The 25051-nt window shown below is 38.4% G+C and overlaps 1 protein-coding gene across 4 annotated transcripts in view; it reads right to left on the minus strand.

Moving 5' to 3' along the window:
* Positions 1 to 2562: 2562 nt before the first annotated feature.
* LOC121380251 overlaps positions 2563 to 25051 on the minus strand; it is a 48352-nt gene continuing 25863 nt past the window's right edge. For 2 of the 4 annotated variants that reach the window (XM_041509089.1, XM_041509088.1), the window contains exons 2-6: positions 21468 to 21746; positions 20673 to 20966; positions 15094 to 15138; positions 3989 to 4414; positions 2563 to 2983 (exon numbers count right to left, since the gene is read on the minus strand). In XM_041509089.1, coding sequence (XP_041365023.1) covers positions 2697 to 2983; positions 3989 to 4414; positions 15094 to 15138; positions 20673 to 20966; positions 21468 to 21744 — 1329 coding nt within the window. In that variant the 5' untranslated portion in view covers positions 21745 to 21746 and the 3' untranslated portion in view covers positions 2563 to 2696. Of the gene's footprint in view, positions 2984 to 3988; positions 4415 to 15093; positions 15139 to 20672; positions 20967 to 21467; positions 22322 to 25051 lie in introns of those variants that run through there. The other 2 variants (XM_041509086.1, XM_041509087.1) reach the window with 2 other exon arrangements.

Raw genomic sequence — 25051 nt, forward strand, 5'->3', positions numbered from 1 at the left:
AATAGGCCGCCTCCAGTTAGGCAGTCAGCAGTCAACATCAGAGCACCATTTCACGTCTCTAGGACAGGTACCAGCAGTTTCAATCAGCTGAAGACCGGCCCAGAAGTGGAAGACCTCGCATAACAACTGCAGCACAAGATCGCTACATCCGGGTTCTGCACTTGCGTCACCGAACTGCCACAGCAACGAACACTGCTGGACGCATACCTGGTTTGAGAAGGGTGTCTGCACAAACCATTCGGAACCGACTTCGAGAAGCTGGTTTACGGGCTAGGAGACCGTATGTTGGCCCCGCCCTGCGACGTCAACATCGACATTTACGTTTATAATTTACGTGTTCGCTGGTGCACGAATGTACAGGGGTGGAACTTGGGAAACTGGCGGCGAGTATGGTTCAGCGACGAGTCACGTTTCCTTCTACAGCGACGTAATGGACGACAACGTGTTTACAGACGCCGCAATGAACGTTTGGCCAACAACTGCGTCGCCCAACTTGACATATTCGGTGGAGGGAGTGTCATGATGTGGGAAGCCATCTCATACACCGGCAGAAGTGAACTTGTGTTCGTACAAGGCAACCTGACAGCTGCACGCTACCGGGATGAAATTCTTTGCCGCCACATGCTTCCCATTTTTGATCGACAGAGAACTCTTTCAGCAGGACAATGCCAGGCCGCATACGGCACGTGTAACAATGGATTTCCTACAGAATGAGAACATTAATGTGCTGCCATGGCCATCAAGATCGCCAGATCTCAACCCCATTGAACATCTATGGGACGAACTGGACAGACGTGTACGCTAGCGTGACCCGGAGCCTCAGACGCTTCCGCAACTGTCACATGCACTGCAGGAAGAATGGGCTAGGATTCCACGTGCCCGAATTCAGATACTCATTCAGTCTAGGCCAAGGAGATGTCGCGCAGTGATTGCTGCTGCTGCTGGCTACACAAGGTACTGATTACAGCGCCCTCGTGCGACGCTATTTAGTGACGAAAGCGCATCCATAGCAAGAACATTGTCACATACTCATGTCAAATTGGACTGTAATACGATCATAAATAACGAAATTACGCCACTTTGTATTAAAGAGATAATTCCATGAATATTTCGCCTATGCGTTTCTATTTTTTTGACAGAGTATATATACATGTGTGTGTGTGTGTGTGTGTGTGTGTGTGTGTGTGTGTGTGTGTGTGTGTGTGTATGGAGAGAGAGAGAGAGAGAGAGACACAGAGAGACAGAGAGAGAGACAGAGAGAATGAGTTACGAAATTAACTTCATAATACATATAGCACATTATTGGGGCTAGTACAAATAGTGTCATAAGCGTACGAGACGGACGAAGAGCGCTCACACGTGTACTTGCTGTACTGGTATAAGGTGGAAGTGTAGTTATCCGCACTTGCGCCAGATATCAAAACAACAATGTACTTCGAGTCTGTTAGGCCGTTGCTAACGCACTTACTACTTATTCTGACTTAGATTATTTCTTGTTCTAGCAAGTGCACCACGACTGGTATATTAAAGGTCGTGGTATGTACTATCCTGTCTGTGGGATGCTGCTTATAAAAGATCCCTTACTAATAATGAAAAACATATAAAGCATTTCCTCTGAGATTATGTTTCACAATTACCAATTGTTTGACATATAATAGCCGTTAATTAATAAATGAGCGTGCTCTAGTGGTGTCGTTAAACAAAACAAACTTCAGCTTTGAACACTTACAACGCATCAGCGAATATTTTGTCTCGCACTTATTATTAGCAGCACTTATCTTTACATATTTAATTTAAAACACAATCTAACGTATCCACATTGAATGCAGGTTACAGCACAAAGACAATGTTGTGAATAATTTTACACACACACACGCACACACAGACACTCACACACACTTACTCACACACACATACTTACACACACACAGACTTACTCACACATACACACAGACTTACTCACACACACACAGATACTTACTCACACACACACACACACAGAGACTTACTCTCACACACACACACACATACTTACACACACACACACACACGCAGACTTACACACACACACACACAGAGAGAGACTTACACACACACACACACGCAGACTTACACACACACACACACACAGAGACGTACTCACACACACACACACACATACTTACTCACACACACACACACACACACACTCACAATGCAAGAATATTCCTAAGCATATTATACATGTGTATAATGAGAACCGGAAGTGAAATTAAATATTGTTTTGTTGATAACACTTTACCACACTACTCGTTTAGAAATCAGGGGCGGAACCAGGGAAGTTTAGGTTTTGACCACATTCAGCTGCCAAATATATGGGATATATAGGTATGTAGCACGTACAGATGCTGTAACCCATCCAATTTTCAAAATATATGATGTAATCCACCCACCACCACCCCACTACCACCACTCCTCACAATCCTAGATCCACCTCTAGCCAAATAACTTAAATTGGAGTAAAATCAGTCGTAGTAGCAGCAGCAACAACTTAGTTAACATTTGCTAACATCTGTGGAGTCGGAGATTCTATAACATTTTAATATACCCAAGCGTTTACTTTATAGCCTATAGATATGAAACTTTAATTGGAACAGTTAATCAAGCCCAGCAGTTTTGTTCGTATGTTGTTCTGTGCACACTACCACCACAAATATTCAGTGGTTGTTAACGTTGTACTCCAGAAGTCTTATGCGAGTATCAGATTCCATTGCCTTGTACGACTCTGTGTTTTTCAGACTGGAAATACTGAATTTGACTGTCTCTTGTTGGGCTGCTATCATCAGCTCCGAGCACTGCCCCCTGTTGGCCAGCAGAATGCACCGGGTGACGTCATGCTCGTCACACTTTGATATATTGGACGTCAGGTAATTCTCGCAAGCCTCGTGTAAAATCTGGATGTCGTACTCAAGAGATAACCAGAGCAACTGGAGAGCAGTTTTCACTGGGAAAACAAAAGAAAGGAAGGTATACCACATGTTTGCATTATCTTGTAACATAACCTAGTCAAGCAGCGGTCTTGCGTCTTGGTTTTAAAAGTAAGAAAAATATAATGTTTCGTACGACACAGTCTCACTGACTGCCTTTATAGTCAAACGATATCGAAGAAAATTGATGTCGACGGCCAACTCTAAATGGTTAAATAATTTTGAAAAACAAATATTCTAGCCTGTAGCCTCGAGAAAGCTACCGACTTTACTATAGTTTGACACCCAATAGCCAATGTATTTTTCGTCCTGGCGTGTCGTTAAATATTCATTCATTTATTCATTCATTTTTTTCTTCTTAGTAATAACTACCACTTCGTTAGTTTTAATACACTGTGTTTTACCACTACAGTAAGTCTAATGTTGACGGCCAACTCTAAATAGAAAAAGTAAAGTTTGTTTTAGTTAACGACGCCACTAGATTTTTTATCTTATCATCGGCTATTGGACATCAAACATATGGTCATTCTGACACTGTTTTTAGAGGAAACCCGCTGTCGCCACATAGGCTACTCTTTTACGACAGGCAGCAAGGGATCTTTTATTTGCGCTTCTCACAGGCAGGATATCACAAACCATGGCCTTTGATGAACCAGTTATGGATCACTGGTCGGTGCAAGTGGTTTACACCTACCCATTGAGCCTTGCGGAGCACTCTCAGGGTTTGGAGTCGGTATCTGGATTAAAAATCCCATGCCTCGACTGGGATCCGAACCCAGTACCTACCAGCCTGTAGACCGATGGCCTAACCACGACGCCACCGAGGCCGATCAACTCTAAATGGTTAAATAATACAAATAAAATAAAGCTAGCTTCAAAAGACCTTCCATCAGTAATAACGTCCACGTCGTTAGTTTTAATACACTGTGTTTTACCACAACAGTAAGTCTAATGTTGACGGCCAACTTTAAATGGTTAAATAATACAAATAAAATAAAGCTATATAGCTTCAAAAGACCTACCATCAGTAATAACGTCCACGTCGTTACTTGGATCGAGGAACGTCAGTATCATTGCTATATCTTGGACGCTCCCCACTTCCAGCGACAACTTCTCATCTTTATCCAACTCCTCGAGCTTGTTGGCAAACGTCGATGACGTCAGTTTGAGGACGTCGCTGTAGTAGTAGAGCCGGTTCTGTTCTATGGCGATCCGCACATCCGTCAGTTCGGATGACAAGCAGTACTTCGTTGTTGCAGAAGCACTACCAAATGTAAACGCCTCCTTCTTCTCTGACACGCAGTACTTCGTTGTTGTAGGAGCACTACCAATTGTAAACCCTTCCTTCTCTGACACGCAGTACTTCGTTGTTGTAGGAGCACTACCAAATGTAAACCCTTCCTTCTTCTTTGAGACGTCTGTGGCAGGTTCCGTATCCGTTGGACTGCCTGAAATAAAAATAAATAAATAAATAAATAAATAAAACGAGAATATCGGATTTTGGTCCACCACAACTTCAAATTCTATCCCGTAAAAGGAAATGTAAAAACCAACACGCCCAAACTATTCCCAAAGCTGGCATAATAGCCCAGTGGCATTAGGTCAAATCTGGAACAAATTGTAACAAGGTGAAATTTACAACAAAGTTAATCGATTATCAAACGTTCCCGCAAATCCACGAAGAGCTAACTAGAGAATTCAAGATGGCCGCCATTATCTGTTCATATCTTTGCAACCAGACATAGTAGAAATGCAATGAAAGTGTCTAAACATAGGTTATCAGACACAAAGAATGCAATGAAATCATTAAGTACATGATTTGAGAAACAGAAATCTAAAAAACAAGGGGGCGGGATCAAACCACCTCGGTGCATCTATTCAGCTGATTGGATTTTTTCTCGTTCCAACTAGTGCACCACAACCAGACAAAGGCCGTTGTATGTGCTTTCCTGTCTGTGGGAAAGTGCATATAAAAGATCCCTTGCTGCATTAGGAAATATGTAGCGGATTTCCTCTGATGCTTACGTGTCAGAATTACCAAATGTTAGGCGTGGAAGCCTTTCTTGACCCCTTAAAATTCCTTCACACAGACCGGCCTCGGTGGCGTCGTGGCAGGTCATCGGTCTACAGGCTGGTAGGTACTGGGTTCGGATCCCAGTCGAGGCATGGGATTTTTAATCCAGATACCGACTCCAAACCCTGAGTGAGTGCTCCGCAAGGCTCAATGGGTAGGTGTAAACCACTTGCACCGACCAGTGGTCCATAACTGGTTCAACAAAGGCCATGGTTTGTGCTATCCTGCCTGTGGGAAGAGCAAATAAAAGATCCCTTGCTGCTAATCGGAAGAGTAGCCATGTAGTGGCGACAGCGGGTTTTCTCTCAAAATCTGTGTGGTCCTTGACCATATGTCTGACGCCATATAACCGTAAATAAAATGAGTTGAGTGCGTTGTTAAATAAAACATTTCTTTCTTTCCTGGATCTAAAAGATCTAGTGTATCTCAACGATGATTCACCAACATTGCTGTCAGATATTCATGGCACATTTTCTTGTATTGATCTATCATTGGACAGTTCAAAGATGTCTGACGCCATATAACCGTAAAAAAAATGTGTTGAGTGCGTCGTAAAATAAAACATTTCTTTCTTTTTTTTCCTTCACACACGCCTAAGTTGTACTAATTATATAAACTGCGCTAACCACGTGTGTGTGTGAGTGTGTGTGTGTGTGTGTGTGTGTGTATCTGAGTGTCTTTCTCACTCTCTCCGTGTGTGTGTGTGTACGTGTGTGTCTGTGTCTGTGTGTGTGGGGTGCGTGTCTGTGTGTGTGTGTGTATATTTAAGTATATGTGTGTATGTCTATATTTGTGTATAGGTATCTATTTATTTAGGTGCATGATTATTTGTGTATGTAGGTGGGTATGTATGTATGTATGTATGTGGGTATGCATATATGTATATATGTATGTATGTATGTGTGTATGTGTATGTATGTATTTATGGGAATGTGTATGTATATTGATCTACATATTTTTGTCAATGGTAAGCTGTTCCACGCTTCTGCCAGCAACAGAGGTAGTATCATGTCCATTTTATTTTTTTCTTTATTTTTCTCTAATTTGTTTACATTCTTCGCTCATAAGTTCCTTTTATTCCTCATCCGATATAGGCAAACCGCAAGTTGTGTATTTTAGGTTGGTCTGTCTATATGTATTGTTTACTTTATCTATAGAAAAATGTCTGGGATACAGATTATAACAGTTAGCTGTCAGGGATTGGGTGATCCGGGAAAAAGAAAAGACGTATTAAATTACTTGAAACAAAAGAACTTAAACATGTACTGTCTACAAGATACACATTTTAAAAGTGAACTAGAACCCTATATCGAAACGCAGTGGGGATATAAATGCTTCTTCAGCTCGTTTTCAAGTAATTCAAGAGGCGTTGCTATACTACTGAACAATAATTTTGAATATACATTACATAAAATATATACCGATATTTCAGGTAATTATATTATAATTGACATAACTATTGAAGAGCAGAGAATTACGCTTGCTAACATATATGGTCCCAATGATGATAAACCAGAATTTTACGAAAATATTTTCAACCTTATAGATGAAATTGAAAACGAAAAATGTATTGTCTGCGGGGATTTTAATTTGGCACTTAATAAAGATTTAGATATAAAATATTATATACATACAAACAACCCTAAAGCTAGAGCTAAAACTTTCGAAATTTTTGAAAAATATAAATTTATAGATCCTTTTCCGAGAACTTTATTCCAGCATAAAGAAATATACATGGAGAAAAAAGAATCCCTTTAAACAAGCTAGATAGGACTTTTATCTCTTATCTGAAAATTTAATGCCTTTTGTAAATAAAGTGTATATTGATAGTAGGTAGAGGTCGGACCACTCAGGTGTAATTCTATATTTGAAAATTCGTAACTATGTCAAAGGTAAAGGACTATGGAAATTCAATAATTCATTACTTAAGGACAAATGTTACGTTGATTCTATTAAAGAAACAATACAAAATGTTAAATGTCAGTACGCTCTACCGGTATATAACCTCGAAAATATAGATGATATTCCAAATGAAAGTATTCAATACACGGTTAATGATCAGCTTTTCTTAGAAGTTTTGCTAATGGAAATTCGAGGGAAAACTATTGCGTACTCTACTTATAAAAACAAATCTGAAGAGAAATTGGAATTGAATCTTATTGACGAAATAAAACTATTAGAAGAAAATGAAGATAATATTAATTCAGACTTGTTAGAAAGTAAGAGAAATCAATTAACAGAAATAAGAAATAAGTTAAAGCGCAAACTCATTCGATCTAGAGCACAATGGATAGAAGAAGGTGAAAAGCCCACTAAATATTTCTGCAATTCGGAAAACCGAAATTATTATAGTAAATTTATCTCTAGATTAGAATTAGATGATGGCAATGTAGTAACCGAACAAAATAAAATTTTAGAAGAAACAAAGCAATTTTATGAAAAATTATACTCAAAAAGAAACCCACGAAAAATTTGAAATATTACAAATATTAATATCATTGTTGTAAATAAATTAACAGATGCAGAATCGGAAGAATTGAATAAAAAATTTAATACAGTGAGGCATTGGAATTTCTTAAAAACATGAAACATGACAAAAGTCCTGGCTCAGACGGTTTTTCAGCTGAATTTTTAAAGTTGTTTTGGATAAACCAAGGCTATTTCATTATTAGATCACTAAATTATAGTTATGAGATAAGAGAAATGTCTAATACACAAAAACTAGGTATTATTACGTGTATACCAAAAATAAATAAACCCAAACAGTTTTTTTAAAAACTGGCACCCAATTACCTTACTAAATTGTATACATAAGATAGCTTCAGGGTGTATTGCTAACAGAATTAAAAAGTTAGTAGATAAAATTATAGCTAAGGATCAAACCGGTTTTATTAAGGGTAGGTACATAGGTGAAAATATACGATTAATATATGATATAATGTATTATACTGAGGTACAAAAAATACCAGGAATGTTGGTATTAATTGATTTCGAAAAAGCATTTGATTCAGTTTCCTTGGGTTTTATTGAACAAACTCTGGATATATTTAACGTTAAAAGTTCAATTAAAAATTCGACCAGAACTCTTTATAATAATTCAGTGTCGCGTATATTACAAAATGTTTTTTTGTCCGAGAGTTTTAAATTAGAAAGAGGTTGTCGGCAAGGTGATCCACTCTCTCCGTATATTTTTATCATCTGTGCAGAAATTTTAGCAACACTAATTAGAAACTAATGATATTAAAGGGATAAGTATAAATGGGGAAGAATATGTTTTATCTCAATACGCAGACGATACTACCTTTATTTTAGACGGATCTCCCAAGTCCCTGGACAGTACTTTAATGATACTAGATATGTATGCTGATGTTTCTGGCTTGAAAATAAATTATTCAAAATCACATATTATATGGATGGGAAGTAAAAAGTTTTCAAAAGAGGTTTTCCATCCAGCAAAGTGGAAGCTAGCTTGGGGTGCTGATCAATTCAAGTTATTGGGAGTAACATTTATGCTGAATATGGAACAGATGGTTGCTCAAAATTACGAATCTAAAATTTTGGAATTTTTTTGTTTGATAAATCAATGTTTAACACGGAAGATAACAGTTTGGGGTAGAATCACTGTAGTGAAAACACTAGTAATCCCCCAAATCACTCATTTATTAATTTCACTACGCAAAAACCCCCCCCCCCCCCCCCCCCCCGAGAAGTTATGAAAACAAATAAATACTATGTTTTTCAATTTTATATGGCAAAACAAACCAGCTAGAATTAAAAGAGCAGTTTTAGTGCAAGATTATAAATATGGAGGTATCAAAATGGTAGATATTACAAATTTTGCAATAGCATTAAAACTGACCTGGATTAGAAGACTTTTGATATCGAATTCAAAATGGGCAACTCTCTTCTATTCTTTGACTGGTTTAACAATAAAAGATTTAATAATTTATGGGGATCACTTTATTCAGTTAAAGACAAGACAAATAAAAAAACCTTATTTTGGAGAGATGTACTAAATAACTGGATTTTACTGCAACCTAAACAAACATTCGTCAGTAAAGAAGACATTCTATGTTCAAACATTTGGTATAATAACAATATTATTATAGATAAAAAGCCTGCAGTATATAGAAATTACATCAAAAAAGGGATTTTATTTATACAAGACTTACTTAATAATCAAGGACAGTTTATAGATTATGACACTTTCAGCTTAAAGTATAACATAAAATCTAATTTTCTAATTTTCTTCTTTATTAAAGGCTATACACGTTTTTATACGCAAGAAAACTACTTTTAACATCCAAACAGTTGGTGTTCCAAAGCATCCCATTTTACCAGTTAAAATAAAACCATTTTTGAAAAATAAATCTGGAAGTAAAGAAATCTATAAACTACTCAACGACACGAATATACTTCTTACTTCACAGATTAAATACTCTGCTGAAGGATTTGCTTTTTCCTCTTCAGAGTGGGCGAAGTATTATAGTCTGCCACATTTAAGATTTTGAAAGACACTGTTATGGTTCCAATACCAAATCCTACATAGAATTATAGCAACGAATACTTTCTTATATAAAATAAAATATGTTGATTCAAATCTCTGCAATATCTGTCATCGCCAGCCAGAAACATCGGATTACTTGTTTTATGCTTGCCCCAAAGTCGTCGAACTCTGGAATCTTATAGAACAATGGTTGCAACAAACAGGTGAAGACTTCCATTATTACAAAACTATGATTTTATTTGGTGATATAAATAAGGAAAACAATTTCGTAAATTGGTTAATTATAAATGTAAAGTATTATATTTACAAAACAAAATTACAGAACACCACACTCAATAAAACTGGCTTCAAACATTATATTGAAGATAAGCTATTATTAGAAAAATATATGTATTACAGGAATTGTTTACATAAAGAATTCGACGAAAACTGGGAATGTTGGTTAAGATTTTTGGAAAATATTTAAACGGCCAGCCTTTGTTTTTATATTTAAAAAAAGACTATGGTTGTTTGTTTTACAGTGTTGCTGGTTTGGGGGAAATACTTATTTCAGCTTTCTTCCCTTTCTCTCCTTGCTCCTATGTTATATTCTGTGTATAATTGATATGTACGGTAATGATTTGGGGCCCCAACCCTGACACATTATCTATTGTTTTTCTGGGGCAATAAACATTTATTAAAAAAATAATAATAATAATAATAAAAATAACTTTTTTTGTAATAAACGAATATGCCATATTGTAAAAATAATAATAATAATAAATAATAATAATAATTCCATGTCTGTATGTCTACTGTAATTTTGTATTTGTCTTTAAAAGTGATATTCCAAGAAATCGTGGAATAAAACAGAGACAAAATTCAAATTTTATATGTTTTGGTAGATGGTTTTTGATGGTATAAAGTATTAAATTAAAACAAAATTCATTGTGCCTAATTCAAAGTGCTCGTATTACACAAGATAAAAAAACTCAACGTTTGCCACTTTTTAAATGATGTATTTTTTTAGTTTCATCTGATGTATTCAAGTTGTTTCATCGTTTATTTTGTTTTCCAGATCACAACGAAACGGAAGGGTCATATAGCAACCCTGGGCATCATAATCATCGATGTATAATTCCATTTTATAATTACTGTTTTGTAATAGGCGTCTTGATTGGTTAAAATGCTATCACGTAATCTAAAAAAGTCAACGTTCATTCTTCCATGAACGTGAAAACTGCACTTGTTCGGTAAACAACGGAATCCCCGAGGATTCCATCGTTTCTATTTTTATTCCAAGTTCGTCTGCACTGTGAGCGACAGTGACAATTCAGGCTTTAAAGGACTCCGGTTTTAAACTGAGAGACATAATGTATATGACAGGCCACAAAAACGAAGCTTCTATTAGACGTTATAGCAGAGAATGCTCAACAAATCAAAAGAGAGACATGAGCGCAGCTCTGTCACATTTGACAAAAACATCAAACCGACAACTTACACACGCAAAAACACGTACGCCTCCGTGCACAATTCCGCGACTGCGACCTGTCCTTTCCGAGAATAATATCACACAATCACAAACTTCCTCTGAAATCCACACACACAGTAACACTGAAACCACTTTATCCCTTTCAAGTCAGTCTTCACATTCATTTTCACTAATTCAGCTTTTGACAACTGCAATTTAAAAGGTCTATAGGTAGTAGTTAAATCTTCTAAATAATTTGACGCTCTCCCTCATGTTAAAGGCGCTCTGTCACGGATGGTTGACCTAATTATTGACCCAACAAAGTATTATAAGACAATATATACATTTGATTTGTATCTAAAAGTACTTTATTAAACCATCTACATAATAAGTATATTCCACTTATTATTGATATTTTGGAAAAATAATTGAATTATGTCAACGGTCCATCATTCAGAGAAAAATAACGGCTATTTGGAGAGCAGAGGTGTGACGTATTATTTTGAGTCACGTGACGGGCAACCCCCGAATAACCGCAGTGTCAAAACGATTTACCAAGCTTGTGTAACGAGAACGCTTGACCATCCTCTGTGACGTAGGGTAAATAGCAACAAACAAAAAACAAAATGAAAATAAGTTAATAAAAAATTAATAAAAACATGTACTGAATGATAATAAGCTTATACATTAATTTATTTTAGTAACAGAAGCATGTTAAACGTCGACAATATGACTAGTTAGGCCTTTGCATCTATAGGTAAATTTATCGTTAGTCGTACGCAAAACAACTCTAAACATCTGGATCACAAACACCTTCATTTTTCACTTTGTCAAATTCATTGACTTGGGATAGGAATTGTTACATTTTGAAAGAATACTCCGAACTAGACGGTGTTTATATACGATGTGACTATATATACGACGGCCGTGTATATAGCCTCCGCTAACGAGGGCTGGCTATATTCACAGCAAAAATGTATATGGCCTCAGATTACAGTTATCTTCCCATTTGGTTGTCCAAAATCCGGAAATTTGACCGCGCAAGTAGTCTGCTGTTTGACTATGATTATTTCATGGCAGACAGCTATGAAATAGCAACTATTTGACTGAAGTGACAGGGGAGATCATGTAGTTTGTAAACATGTGTAACTTGTTGACATTGAAGACTTGTTTGTGGTAATTCCGGCCCATGCAAAAGTAGTGTTTTTTGTGTAAAATGGGAGTACTCCGGCCTGGTTTAGAGGGTGTGTTTGTTTAAACCAATATGCTGGGAGAAAGAGCTGGACAACAGGGGTTGTCCTTTTCAGGGTATGTGTCCCCCAGGCAGGCAAAGGTGCATACAAAAATCCACGGGCCTGCTGATATTAATAAAAATGTTATAGCCACTAAGGCTATATAGAAACATATAGCGAAATTAATTGTGGTCTGAGACCTGATATAGGCGATAAATAAGTATTTCCTTGATCCATATTACCGAACCATCTGGAATAGAAGGAATACATACTAAATACTGTACGAACAGTGCGTTTTCTGAACGGGGGGGGGAGGGGGGGGGAGGGTATATATGAATCTTCGAATAGCGTAATATTGCCCCTACAGTACTAACAAAAAATTAATAATAATAAATAAATAAATAAATAAAAAAATTACAAATTATCAGCTGCTGGGGTAGATTATCTGAAAGAGAAACTAACTTCGGACAGTACACAAACTAACAACAGGGCTTGAACTTTTGCAATTTTGTAACAACAGACCCCACCCACCCCACCGCGACGTGATTTTACCAACATTATAATACATGTAATAATAATAATAATAATAATAATAATAATAGTGTATTATTATTATTATTATTATTATTAATATTAATATTAATATTAATATTATTATTAGTCTGCTACTACCTTTTTGGGTGGCGGGGTCGGTGTTTTATCTGGGGTAGGGTGGGGGGGGGGGGGGGGTTCTATAAAAATGCAAGATTAACGGCAGGCAGAACTTGTCCCTGCACGTAGAACTGGATTCAGCTGGGTTAAGTAATAATTAAACCAACCTTTGGACGGCAAAACATGCGACAGTAGGCCCCAATACTGTTTTGTTTGTTTGTTTATTTGGTTTTTTTTTTTTGGTTTTTTTTTTTTTTTTTTACGCCGTACATTAAACCGAATGACCACTTTGTGAATCAGTCAAAATAATTTGCAAACGTTTAACGGAGATTTGACGGAAAAAAACGAATGTAACTTTCTAAGGGAATTCCCTTATTTGTGTATTAATACAGTTGTAAATTATTGTGGAATAGAGTTCGATTAGGTTTTTAAATACAGATTTGTATAATGGCTATATTAATGCATTTGGAATTATAACGCTACCCCATTCATACAGTGTGTAAAACGGTTTTGGTGTTTATCATCGCATGAACGTCAAAAATATAACGTTCAATTCTTAAATACAGTTCATTACAGAAATGTCCATGGGCACTTTCTAAATCGTTCTGTTTCAACAAAACAGTTATTTGTAATACTAGGTGTTAAAGGCGCTCAATCACGGATTTAGTGGGCCTTATTTCTCTAAATATGGATTATAAATGGAAATTATATTCATTTGGAATATCAAACCTAGTTATTGTATGATCCAAAACATTTTAATTGAACGACGATCGAGGGAATTCGATGACACGCTTCATTTTTAATATTTGGAAGCCTTCTTGTAAAAAGTCATAAAAATACGGCAAAAACAGACTCGTAGTGATGAGGCTGTATATACGACAACCGTATAATATATTTTAGAATTTTATATAAACAACCGCCGTGTATAGAGACTTGGTAAATAAGGGCCGGCTATATAATAAAATAATAATAATAAAAAATATTATTTCATGACGAAAATAACTGCGAATACGCTGAAATAAAATAATAAACAGTCGGAGCATGAACTCACCATTTATTATTATTATTATTATTATTATTATTATTATTATCAGGCGCGTGTGCATGGAATTTAGCAGGGGAGAGAGTCTAGACGGTTACAACGCTATAATGCTTGGTTCCAAACGTATAACATGTTTTTCAGCGTCACAAAATTATATATATCTCTAAGTGTTTGTAAAAGATCAGTGTAATAAGTTTCAGAACAATTCAATCAAAACTGTAGAAGATAGACTTCAAAGAAAATGTTGACGGACGGAAGGAATGATGGATGCCAGTCAAATCAGTATTAGAAAAGCTCCGCTAATGAACATCATAGCGGAGCTGAAAACATTTGTTTATAAATTGAAAATTTCCAAAATATATCTGTATTACCCCCAGAGGATCATTGCACCAAGTTTCAGAATAATTCAATCTAAACTGTAGAAGATCAAACTTCAAAGGAAACACTGACGGACGGAATCAAAAGGTAAGTCACAGTGAACTAGTAATGGTATCCGACACAACCCATGCAATGTAGTTCCTGAATGTGAGCTATGACGGTTTTACATGCATCAGTATCCAAGATACGACCCAGTGAAAAACAAAAAGTGAAAACGGACGGACAGACAACACCATACCATTCAACCCGTCAAAGAAGGGCGTGCACAAATTACCTTAAAGTCTGCACTTTATAATGTTCTGTTCACGAAATTATGAAATACTCCTTGCTTCTAACAGTGTAGACTGAAGAGTCACACAACGATGTACAATATTGAAACTAAAATCGCGGGGGTAGGGAACTGAAGGTAACTCGGCAAGCATTTATACCACTGGGCTTTAACAACACTCATGCGAAAATACTAAATCGGCTTGGTCTGTTCAAAGTAGTTTTATGCATAATTATTTTGATGGGAAAACACTTTAAAAATCACAAAGGGTATTGCAATTGCATTGTATTTGTCTAAGAATTATATTTATTTACATCTTATGAGTGGTGGAAAAACAATGTTTACTGCTGTAGACGATAGAGGTTAATGGCTAGTATAGTTGAGAGAGAGAGAGAGAGAGAGAGAGAGAGAGAGAGAGAGAGAGAGAGAGAGAGAGAGAGAGTAGTGCAGTGACAGTGTCTACAGTTCGACATTCAGCCAATTAAGCTCACGGAGTGGGAACCAGAATGTGAATACAGAACTTACCTACGCCAAAACAGGTGTCTGAATTATGGAAAAACAGGTGACGACCTACAAAAAAACCCACAGTGAAAATACAAAATGTACATTTCACAAGTTAAATATACAGTGTACACTGATACCTTAATTAAGTACGCCCTGTTGTTTTGTTGGGTTTTTCTACCATGACTGTTTAACAAAATGTTCATACTCGCGTCCAGTCTGAAATATGACGGGACACTTAAAGTTATCTAGATGAGTCTACTGACTAACAAAAACACAAATGTTCAGTATTAGATTTCCGTCAACAACAATTTTGACAGTACTGTATTTGAGTCAAAATGGGAGCCGCAATAACTATCTGAAAGGTTCTAAGACCAGGTATAACTGACTATTTCTGACTGAAAACGTCCATCGTAGTCTCATAAAGACAACCCCAATCCAAAACGTCAGTAGCGATCGAACCATCTACCCTTTTTTCAACTGCTCCAGTGGCATGCATTCTTGAGATACTTCTTGTGATGAGGCCTTTCGAGAACTTAAACGTTGACCATAGCACCTATACTTGGATACCCCGACTTCACAAGTCCATACATCCTTGAAGTTGATGCAAGTGATGGTGGTCTTGGAGCGGTGTTATCACAGGACCAAGAAGGTGGAAAGGTTATATTGGGCTATGCCAGCCGATCCTTGAGACCAGCTGAAAGAAATATGGAGAACTACAGCAGTATATAGACTTACTGCCGGGTACTGAGTGTACAGTCACTGAGAAGTGTAGAGACTTACTGCCGGGTACTGAGTGTACAGTCACTGAGAAGTGTAGAGACTTACTGCTGGGTACTGAGTGTACAGTCACTGAGAAGTATAGAGACTTACTGCCGGGTACTGAGTGTACAGTCACTGAGAAGTGTAGAGACTTACTGCCGGGTACTGAGTGTACAGTCACTGAGAAGTATAGAGACTTACTGCCGGGTACTGAGTGTACAGTCACTGAGAAGTGTAGAGACTTACTGCTGGGTACTGAGTGTACAGTCACTGAGAAGTGTAGAGACTTACTGTTGGGTACTGAGTGTACAGTCACTGAGAAGTGTAGAGACTTACTGCTGGGTACTGAGTGTACAGTCACTGAGAAGTATAGAGACTTACTGCTGGGTACTGAGTGTATATACAGTCACTGAGAAGTATAGAGACTTACTGCTGGGTAATGAGTGTACAGTCACTGAGAAGTGTAGAGACATACTGCCGCGTACTGAGTGTACAGTCACTGAGAAGTGTAGAGACTTACTGCCGGGTACTGAGTGTACAGTCACTGAGAAGTGTAGAGACTTACTGCCGGATACTGAGTGTACAGTCACTGAGAAGTGTAGAGACTTACTGCCGGGTACTGAGTGTACAGTCACTGAGAAATGTAGAGACTTATTACTGGGTACTGAGTGTACAGACAGTCACTGAGAAGTGTAGAGACTTACTGCTGGGTACTGAGTGTACAGTCACTGAGAAGTATAGAGACTTACTGCTGGGTACTGAGTGTATATACAGTCACTGAGAAGTATAGATACTTACTGCTGGGTACTGAGTGTATATACAGTCACTGAGAAGTATAGATACTTACTGCTGGGTACTGAGTGTACAGTCACTGAGAAGTGTAGAGACATACTGCCGGGTACTGAGTGTACAGTCACTGAGAAGTGTAGAGACTTACTGCCGGGTACTGAGTGTACAGTCACTGAGAAGTGTAGAGACTTACTGCCGGATACTGAGTGTACAGTCACTGAGAAGTGTAGAGACTTACTGCCGGGTACTGAGTGTACAGACTTACTGCCGGGTACTGAGTGTACAGTCACTGAGAAGTGTAGAGACTTATTACTGGGTACTGAGTGTACAGACAGTCACTGAGAAGTGTAGAGACTTACTGCTGGGTACTGAATGTACAGTCACTGAGAAGTGTAGAGACTTACTGCTGGGTACTGAATGTACAGTCACTGAGAAGTATAGATATTTACTGCTGGGTACTGAGTGTACAGACAGTAACTGAGAAGTACAGATATTTACTGCTGGGTACCGAGTGTACAGTCACTGAGAAGTGTAGAGACTTACTGCCGGGTACTGAGTGTACAGTCACTGAGAAGTGTAGAGACTTACTGCCGGGTACTGAGTGTACAGTCACTGAAAAGTGTAGAGACTTACTGCCGGGTACTGAGTGTACAGTCACCGAGAAGTGTAGAGACTTACTGCCGGGTACTGAGTGTACAGTCACTGAGAAGTGTAAAGTCTTACTGTCGGGTACTAAGTGTATAGACAGTCACTGAGAAGTGTAGAGACTTACTTATGGGTACTGAGTGTGCAGTCGCCGAGAAGTGTAGAGACTTACTGATGGGTACTGAGTGTGCAGTCGCCGAGAAGTGTAGAGACTTACTGATGGGTACTGAGTGTGCAGTCACCGAGAAGTGTAGAGACTTACTGCTGGGTACTGAGTGTGCAGTCACCGAGAAGTGTAGAGACTTACTGCTGGGTACTGAGTGTGCAGACACCGAGAAGTATAGAGACTTACTGCTGGGTACTGAGTGTACAGACACCGAGAAGTATAGAGACTTACTGCTGGGTACTGAGTGTGCAGTCACCGAGAAGTGTAGAGACTTACTGCTGGGTACTGAGTGTGCAGACACCGAGAAGTATAGAGACTTACTGCTGGGTACTGAGTGTACAGACACCGAGAAGTATAGAGACTTATTGCTGGGTACTGAGTGTACAGACAGTCACTGAGAAGTGTAGAGACTTATTGCTGGGTACTGAGTGTACAGTCACTGAGAAGTGTAGAGACTCACTGCTGGGTACTGAGTGTACAGACACTGAGAAGTATAGAGACTTACTGCTGGGTACTGAGTGTACAGACAGTCACTGAGAAGTGTAGAGACTTATTGCTGGGTACTGAGTGTACAGACTTCACATATAACAACCCATTAAGCTACCTGCAAACAACTGCCAAACTTGGAGCAATTGAGACGATGGGTAGGAGAATTAGCTCAGTTCAACGTAACCATCAAACATCGTTTAGGCAAGAGAAACAGTAATGCAGATTCTTTGAGCAGGAAAGAAATGCATGGACAAGAAGTCACCAGATTGGAAGCTGTCACTTGCCAGCCGTTGACCAGTTCTAATCTAAAAGGTCAACACTGATTCCTGCTGACGTTGGAACACAAATACAAAGTGACACGAGCGTGCTTCGTATGGAACAAGTAATTACCAAGCCAACAAGACAGATTCCTGTACCTACTTCAGTGATACCATCTTTATCTTCAGCAGAACTGGAAACACTACCAAAAAATGGGAGATTTCTCCATTATTGGACTACTGGGAAATATCCATTCTTTCGGACAGCGAGTAGAGAACCTCCAGAAACACGTAAATTGTTAAAACACTGGAAGCATCTTGTACTAGAAAGTGGTGTGTTATATAGAAAATCAGTACAAGAAAACCAGACAGTTGTTCCAAAAGCACTCCTACCCAGAAATATGAAGTTTATCCATGACGACAATGGACACCCTAGTCCTGAAAGAATCCGTTTACTGCTACAACTAAGATATTTTGGCCATATTTGGCCAGGGATATAGAGCAGTACTGTTCGAAATGTGAGCGTTGTATGTTAGGTAAACATGGACCCAGCATACGATCATCTTTTAGTTCCATTATTGCAAAGAGGCCATTAGAAATCCTAGCCATGGACTTCACAGTTTTAGAACCAGGCACTAATGGTATCGAAAACGTTCTTGTACACAGGCTTTTCCAACAAAAACCCAAACAGCCAAGCAAGTTGCAAGAGTCCTGGTGAACGAGTGGTTCATAAAATCCGGTGTACCCCAAAGGCTACACAGTGATCAAGGCCGCAACTTTGAAAGGAAAGTGATTGCAGAACTTTGTGACATTTATGGAGTCAAAAAACCTAAAACAACATCCTACCATCCTGAGGGCAACTTACAATGTGAACGTCTCAACAGGACACTTCATAACATGCTACGAATGTTGCCAGAGAACTAAAAGAAGAAATTGCCAGTATTATTACCAGAGCTCATATACGCATACAATTCGACACCTCATGCAACAACAGGCTACTCACCTTTCTATCTATTCTTTGGCAGACCCTCCAGACGTCCTATTGATGTAATGTTAGGAACAGACCAGGATAAAGTAAGCATTTGATGTGGCAAGAATTCGAACAGAGGTAGCAGCTTTAAAAAGGATGAATCGATTAAACAAAAATACAAATAACAAAGACCTAGCTGTGGGAGCTAGGGTTTTCAGATGAAACCATCTGACAGGAAGGAAAATTAATCAAGACATGGAATCCAGAATCCCATAAAGTCAAAGGCTAAAGAGACTTTAATGTTTATATTGTCGTACCAATAAAGGGTGGGGAAGAAAAAGCTGTGCATTAAAAAGAACTGTTAGACTCACGGACACTAGTCCCAGTGATTGATCCTCTGAGTGTGCCAGCCCAACCAGTTCAAGACAATCAAGAAGCAGAAATAGCCATTGTTCCATCTAGTTTAGATATTCAAGAGTCCTGTTTATTTTATGGTTATAATAATGACAGCATGATGTTCTTAAAGATAAAGAAAGTTCATTTCAGATATAGAAATTACAGATCGTGATGTAGAGGTAATTGCAGACGTAATTGAAATGAACACCAGTGCAATGATATTTCTAATGATGATGTTCAAAATGTTATTCGAGTTAAACCTCAACAACAAAAGCATAATAATGATTGTAGCATTTTGACTAGAGTGTGCTTCACACGAAGCAGAGGAGTTCCATGATGACACCTAAAGAACATTACAATATTCTCTTACCTAATAGTACCATGGAAGTTGTTCAGCAGCGCCGAACAACCAGAAGCAATGCTAGGCAGCATACAAATCTGCATCACCTACCTAAAACAGTCACTGATGAGGAGTTAAAACTGTTGCAGAGTGATAGTGTAGATACATATAACTCTATTATGGAAAATATAAGTAAAAGTCATTTACTCATGATGCAATTACTTGTTGGTGTCAGTAATAAGGGACAGTGAAAAAAACTGTGATGATATTGAGTTAGACCACATGATCCATTGTTTCATGGATTTATTATGTAGTGTTATTGCATAGAGGATTGAATGAGTTTAGCATCTTTGTATAGTTGATTATCACCAATTTACTAGCAAGGAGCTATTCATGGCTTTAGCAGAAATACTATTTTCCTCAAGGTTGTGACTTTTTACTACTTGTGATCTAGCAAACCTGATATGGAGGGTGATCTAGCACACCTGATATGGAGGGTGATCTAGCAAACCTGATATGGAGGGTGATCTAGCACACCTGATATGGAGGGTGATCTAGCACACCTGATATGGAGGGTGATCTAGCAAACCTGATATGGAGGGTGATCTAGCAAACCTGATATGGAGGGTGACGTAGAAAGTGTAGTTCTTACTTAATGTGCCCCGTGGACTAGCATCAGAGAGGTACGTTAGGTAATAGGATCGACCATTCTTAGTGGCCCAGTTGTGTTCTCCCCTCTTATATCCAGGACCGAGAATATGTAATGTTTTGATAGATTATTCTACTTACGGTTGGGCTTTTTTTCAACAAGACTTTCCAAGATCTGCGTCAGAGTTGACTGTGTCAAGGAGTTATACATGTTTTGGTCCGACTTCAGCTGGGACAGGTTTAGTTGCATCGCTCTGTCCATGGCAGCGTGTTTAAGCTCGTACATGTTTCTCTGGTCTGCCAGCTGGAGGTACTGCAGTAATTTGGACACGGGCGCCGTCGACAGAACACTGTGAAGAATGGCCAGGCACGACTTTCTCAGAATGCTGATATCGTATTCATCAGCCAGGGATAATAGCGTCTCCGCTTCAGTTGCTGTTCAGTAGAGTAAACAAATTAATATAGTCAGGACCATCTGCAGGCCATGGGAAGAAGAGCTTCAAGGGTCTAGCCACCACCATTCCCAAATAATGGCGATTTCTTATTTCTTTTTTTTTAAATAGAGAGGGCCGAACAGGTGTTTTGTTATTCGTTATTGATATCAGTCAAAATCTAGACCCTCCCCCAACCCCTGAAAACATTCCTATATATTGATATCTAGTATTCCGTTTCAAATTGTCGATATAAATATGTGTGTGGTCAATATAATTATGTTTCATATATAACATGAAGTTTGTAACATTTAGCCCCAATCATGCTTGTTGTTTGTAAATATTAACGGTCCATTTTAATGATAATAAAAGTTTCTGATTTTCATTTTAGGGATTTTCGTGAATCACATGTAGGCTAATAAGTAAAAACACAAAACAACAAGAACAAACAAACATTTGGATATAATTATGATAACATTTTGACTTTGGTTTGTACTAATTTTACCTTGTATTTTACAAGTAACAGCTGGATCAATCCACGCAAGTAGCATTACAATGTCTCCGACCTGTTTTCCCTCCAGATTGACTGTACGCGTTTTCTTTTCTTTGAAATCTGAACACAGCATCGATTTGAACACAGGTGACACTAGACACAGCAACTGTTTGTAGAAATACAGTGTTCTTCGTTCCACCACAATGACAAGATCCGACTGCTTGCTGGGCCTCGAGTATAACACCCTGGCTAACTGCCACGTCTTCACTGTGTGGGACGCCATCTTCATTTCTGTTGACGATATTTCAAAATCGGACAAAAACAATAGATATTTGTGCAAAATAAGTTGGCCTGAAACCCTTTCACCGTGTATTTCCATCATTTTACCCACAATATTAGTTGCAATCCATGGGTAAATGCGTAGCGATTCGTTTCGAACCCTAGCTGTTTGACAGTAATGCTAATATGAATTAATGTTGTTATCCAGGATTCGGGCATATTTATTAAATTCGGGCAAAACTGGGACATCGTACGCCTATGTTATTAATACTTCATATCCATTGTCTGGTACGGGCATATCTAGAGACACCAGGCGCACTTGTAGGGGGTGGAGTGAGGGTCGAAGATCGAACCCCTTCTCCATGGTCAAGCACATTTTTTAATGTTTAAAATATATTTTCCGGGTAACCATGACTCGACCCCACTATAAACTTCGATCGCCAGTCTAGATCCCCCCCCCCCCCTTCTAAATTAAAGGTGCCTGGGCATAAACATTTTTTGATAATTTTGAGTCACATCATTAATTTTACTTTTCCATTCACTGCTTTTACCCAATTATATTACACTTTTATTATTATATTGTGTTATGGTATGTTTGAATAGTCTTATCTTATTTTAAACTGTATATATAATGCAGTCTGCATTCATTACGTTAGCACAGAAATGTTTCCCTTCTGTAAGGAAAATAACTATACAGAGTTCACTTTTTATGAATACCAAACCATATATATATATATATATATATATATATATATATATATATATATATATATATATATATATCTGGGTGAAGTGAGCCCAAACTTCGCCTTCACCAGCTTGACTTCGCCGTACCAGTCACTCTAAGGCGAGTTCGGTGTCGCTTTAAAACAAATAGTAGGCCTAACCACCTACGTCTCTGCCATAAAATTATGCGACAGGCTCACAGATAGACAGTCTAGCTCAAACAACACCCGTGCCTGGCACTAAAAGTAGGCCTAGATGTGCTACTAACTGCTAAAGCGTGTAACTTTAATTCTGTTGCCAGGCGTGTGTGTTGCAAACTGTACACGGGTGGGAATCTAGACTATGGCGAACGAATGTTTTAGACAGGTTGGTTCATGATTCACCGTAAATATACTCTTCAAAAAAAGTAGGGGAACTCTAATATGAATTTACAATTGCCACAATTGTAAGGTATATTAGCTATGGGGAATGGTTATACGATAATATTGAATTAATAGACCTCTTTCACATTCCACTGCGCATGTGCCCGTTGCGGGGTAACTCAAGGACGCAAACCGCGAACTCACGCGAGATCTCGCAAAAATAGACCTGTGGACAAGTTGGGGGGCATAGACAATGGAAGGCCACGCAATAGGAAATGTGAATATCTCCATGATTAATTATTCTATCAGTAGGGAACCCGAAAATTCTATCGACATCCAACAAGACTTATTGGAGACATTTATGAATTATTGCTTATCACGAAATAAAAAATAGTTTGTTGTTAACGCCCGACAAACCATCGGTTCGGATTCGTATGCAATAAATATCGGATATGGGCTGAAATAATATTAATGTGTGCGCGCGTGTATGTATGCAGATATTTATTGTATTTAACATAATTAAAATATTTATAAAGTATTATACAGATAAATACATTCAGGATTCTTGTCGGGATTTCTTTTTACCAAGTCATTTAAACTTTTGTTCGGTATTTGGAATAAAATTAAATGATACATATGTAAGTTGAGCTATGGTATATAAAACATTAGAATCAGGCCCGTAGGAACGATATCTGGAGTTGGGGGAGGGGAGGGGGCACAATCTGTAGTGGAGGGACACAGTCTAGTTGGTGGGGGGGGGGGGGAAGCCATATTTTAAACCGGGTTTATAAAATTGTGGCTATAGTCCTCCCCCCCCCCCCATCTCCCCCCTCCGACTTCTTGGCTGCTACCGACCTGAGAATGGTCAGAAATGTAACTGTATTGCATATACAGCTATTTAAATTCGGAGCAAGATTACTTAACATAAGAAAGATTATAGACTAGCCGACAGCTTGATAATACAGCTACAAATTCAGGATGGTCTCTTTATTATAAACTCACGAGGGTTTATTATGCGCAGTCATAAGGTACTTCGTTTGAATGTTTGAAGCAAACATATTAAGTACCATGTCAGGCCCGTAGCCAGGGGGGGGGGGGGGGGGGGGGGGGGGAAGGGGTCGGACGACCCCCCCCCCACGCAGGATTGAGAGTTCCGCTCAAGTGGGGGGGGGGGGAAATCGGATTTTACATATAAAAGTCCTTGTCCCCAAATGACCGGGATAACGTAACAAGAACGTCTGTCTGAGGTTCCGTTTGCTGAAAGTTCGATCCTCCTCAGTGGGCCCGTTTGATTATTTCCCGTCCCAACCAATGATCCATCAAAGGACGTCGTGTATGCTATCTTGTTTGTGGAATGTGAGAAGTATGCCATGTATCATTGATTATAAACGCATTAGTACGACTGAAAACAAACGGTTTCTTGTTGTGGCTCTGTGACCAGGCCATTTTACATGCATACCACAACTTAATGCAACTTGTTAACGTATATTTCGCAACAAAAGAACGTGTATTATTCTCGAGTGTAACCGGTGTCATCTCATTGTTTGACAAGGGGTTCTATATATATATATATATATATATATATATATATATAATTACAAACTTTCCGAATTTATACGATTTACTGTATTCTGATTGGCTGACGTCACTAAATAACCAAGCGTTATCCTTCCATAAACCTCATAAAAATACGTCATCACGGAAGACCAAGATCGATTGAAACTATGTTTAGCTGGATGGGCGAGAAGACCAATGACCCAGTTCGGTGATCATTTTAAAAATAGAACAAGAAAGTGACCTGTTTTCTCGATTAAAAAAATAAGGGAAACTGGATGAGATATTCATGTTATAAAAAAAAAAAATTACAATATATTTTTTATTTGTTTTTATTCCGTTATTCTGCTACGCGATTTTATACCATTTGTGACTTTTATACATCGATAAATTCCTAAAAAATGAGAAACAATTCGTATATATTGTGATAGGGGAGCTTGAAATTAATCACCTCCTATTTGTAAATAATAATAACAAAGGGTATTTATAGCTCAGATGCTTGGGGGAAGCCTATCAAGCAACAATGTATTACATATTTGTTGGCGGTCTCCAATTTAGCTGTGTACGTCATAGGCCTTCTTGACATGCGTAACGTTGGGGTCCCGACGGTCGGCTCCGCCGGGTCCCATTGGTCGGCACCCCTACACGATCTATGAAAAGAAGTGTTTCGGAACA

Source organism: Gigantopelta aegis, chromosome 8 (genome assembly GCF_016097555.1).
Source record: "Gigantopelta aegis isolate Gae_Host chromosome 8, Gae_host_genome, whole genome shotgun sequence".
NCBI classification, from domain to species: Eukaryota; Metazoa; Mollusca; class Gastropoda; order Neomphalida; family Peltospiridae; genus Gigantopelta; species Gigantopelta aegis.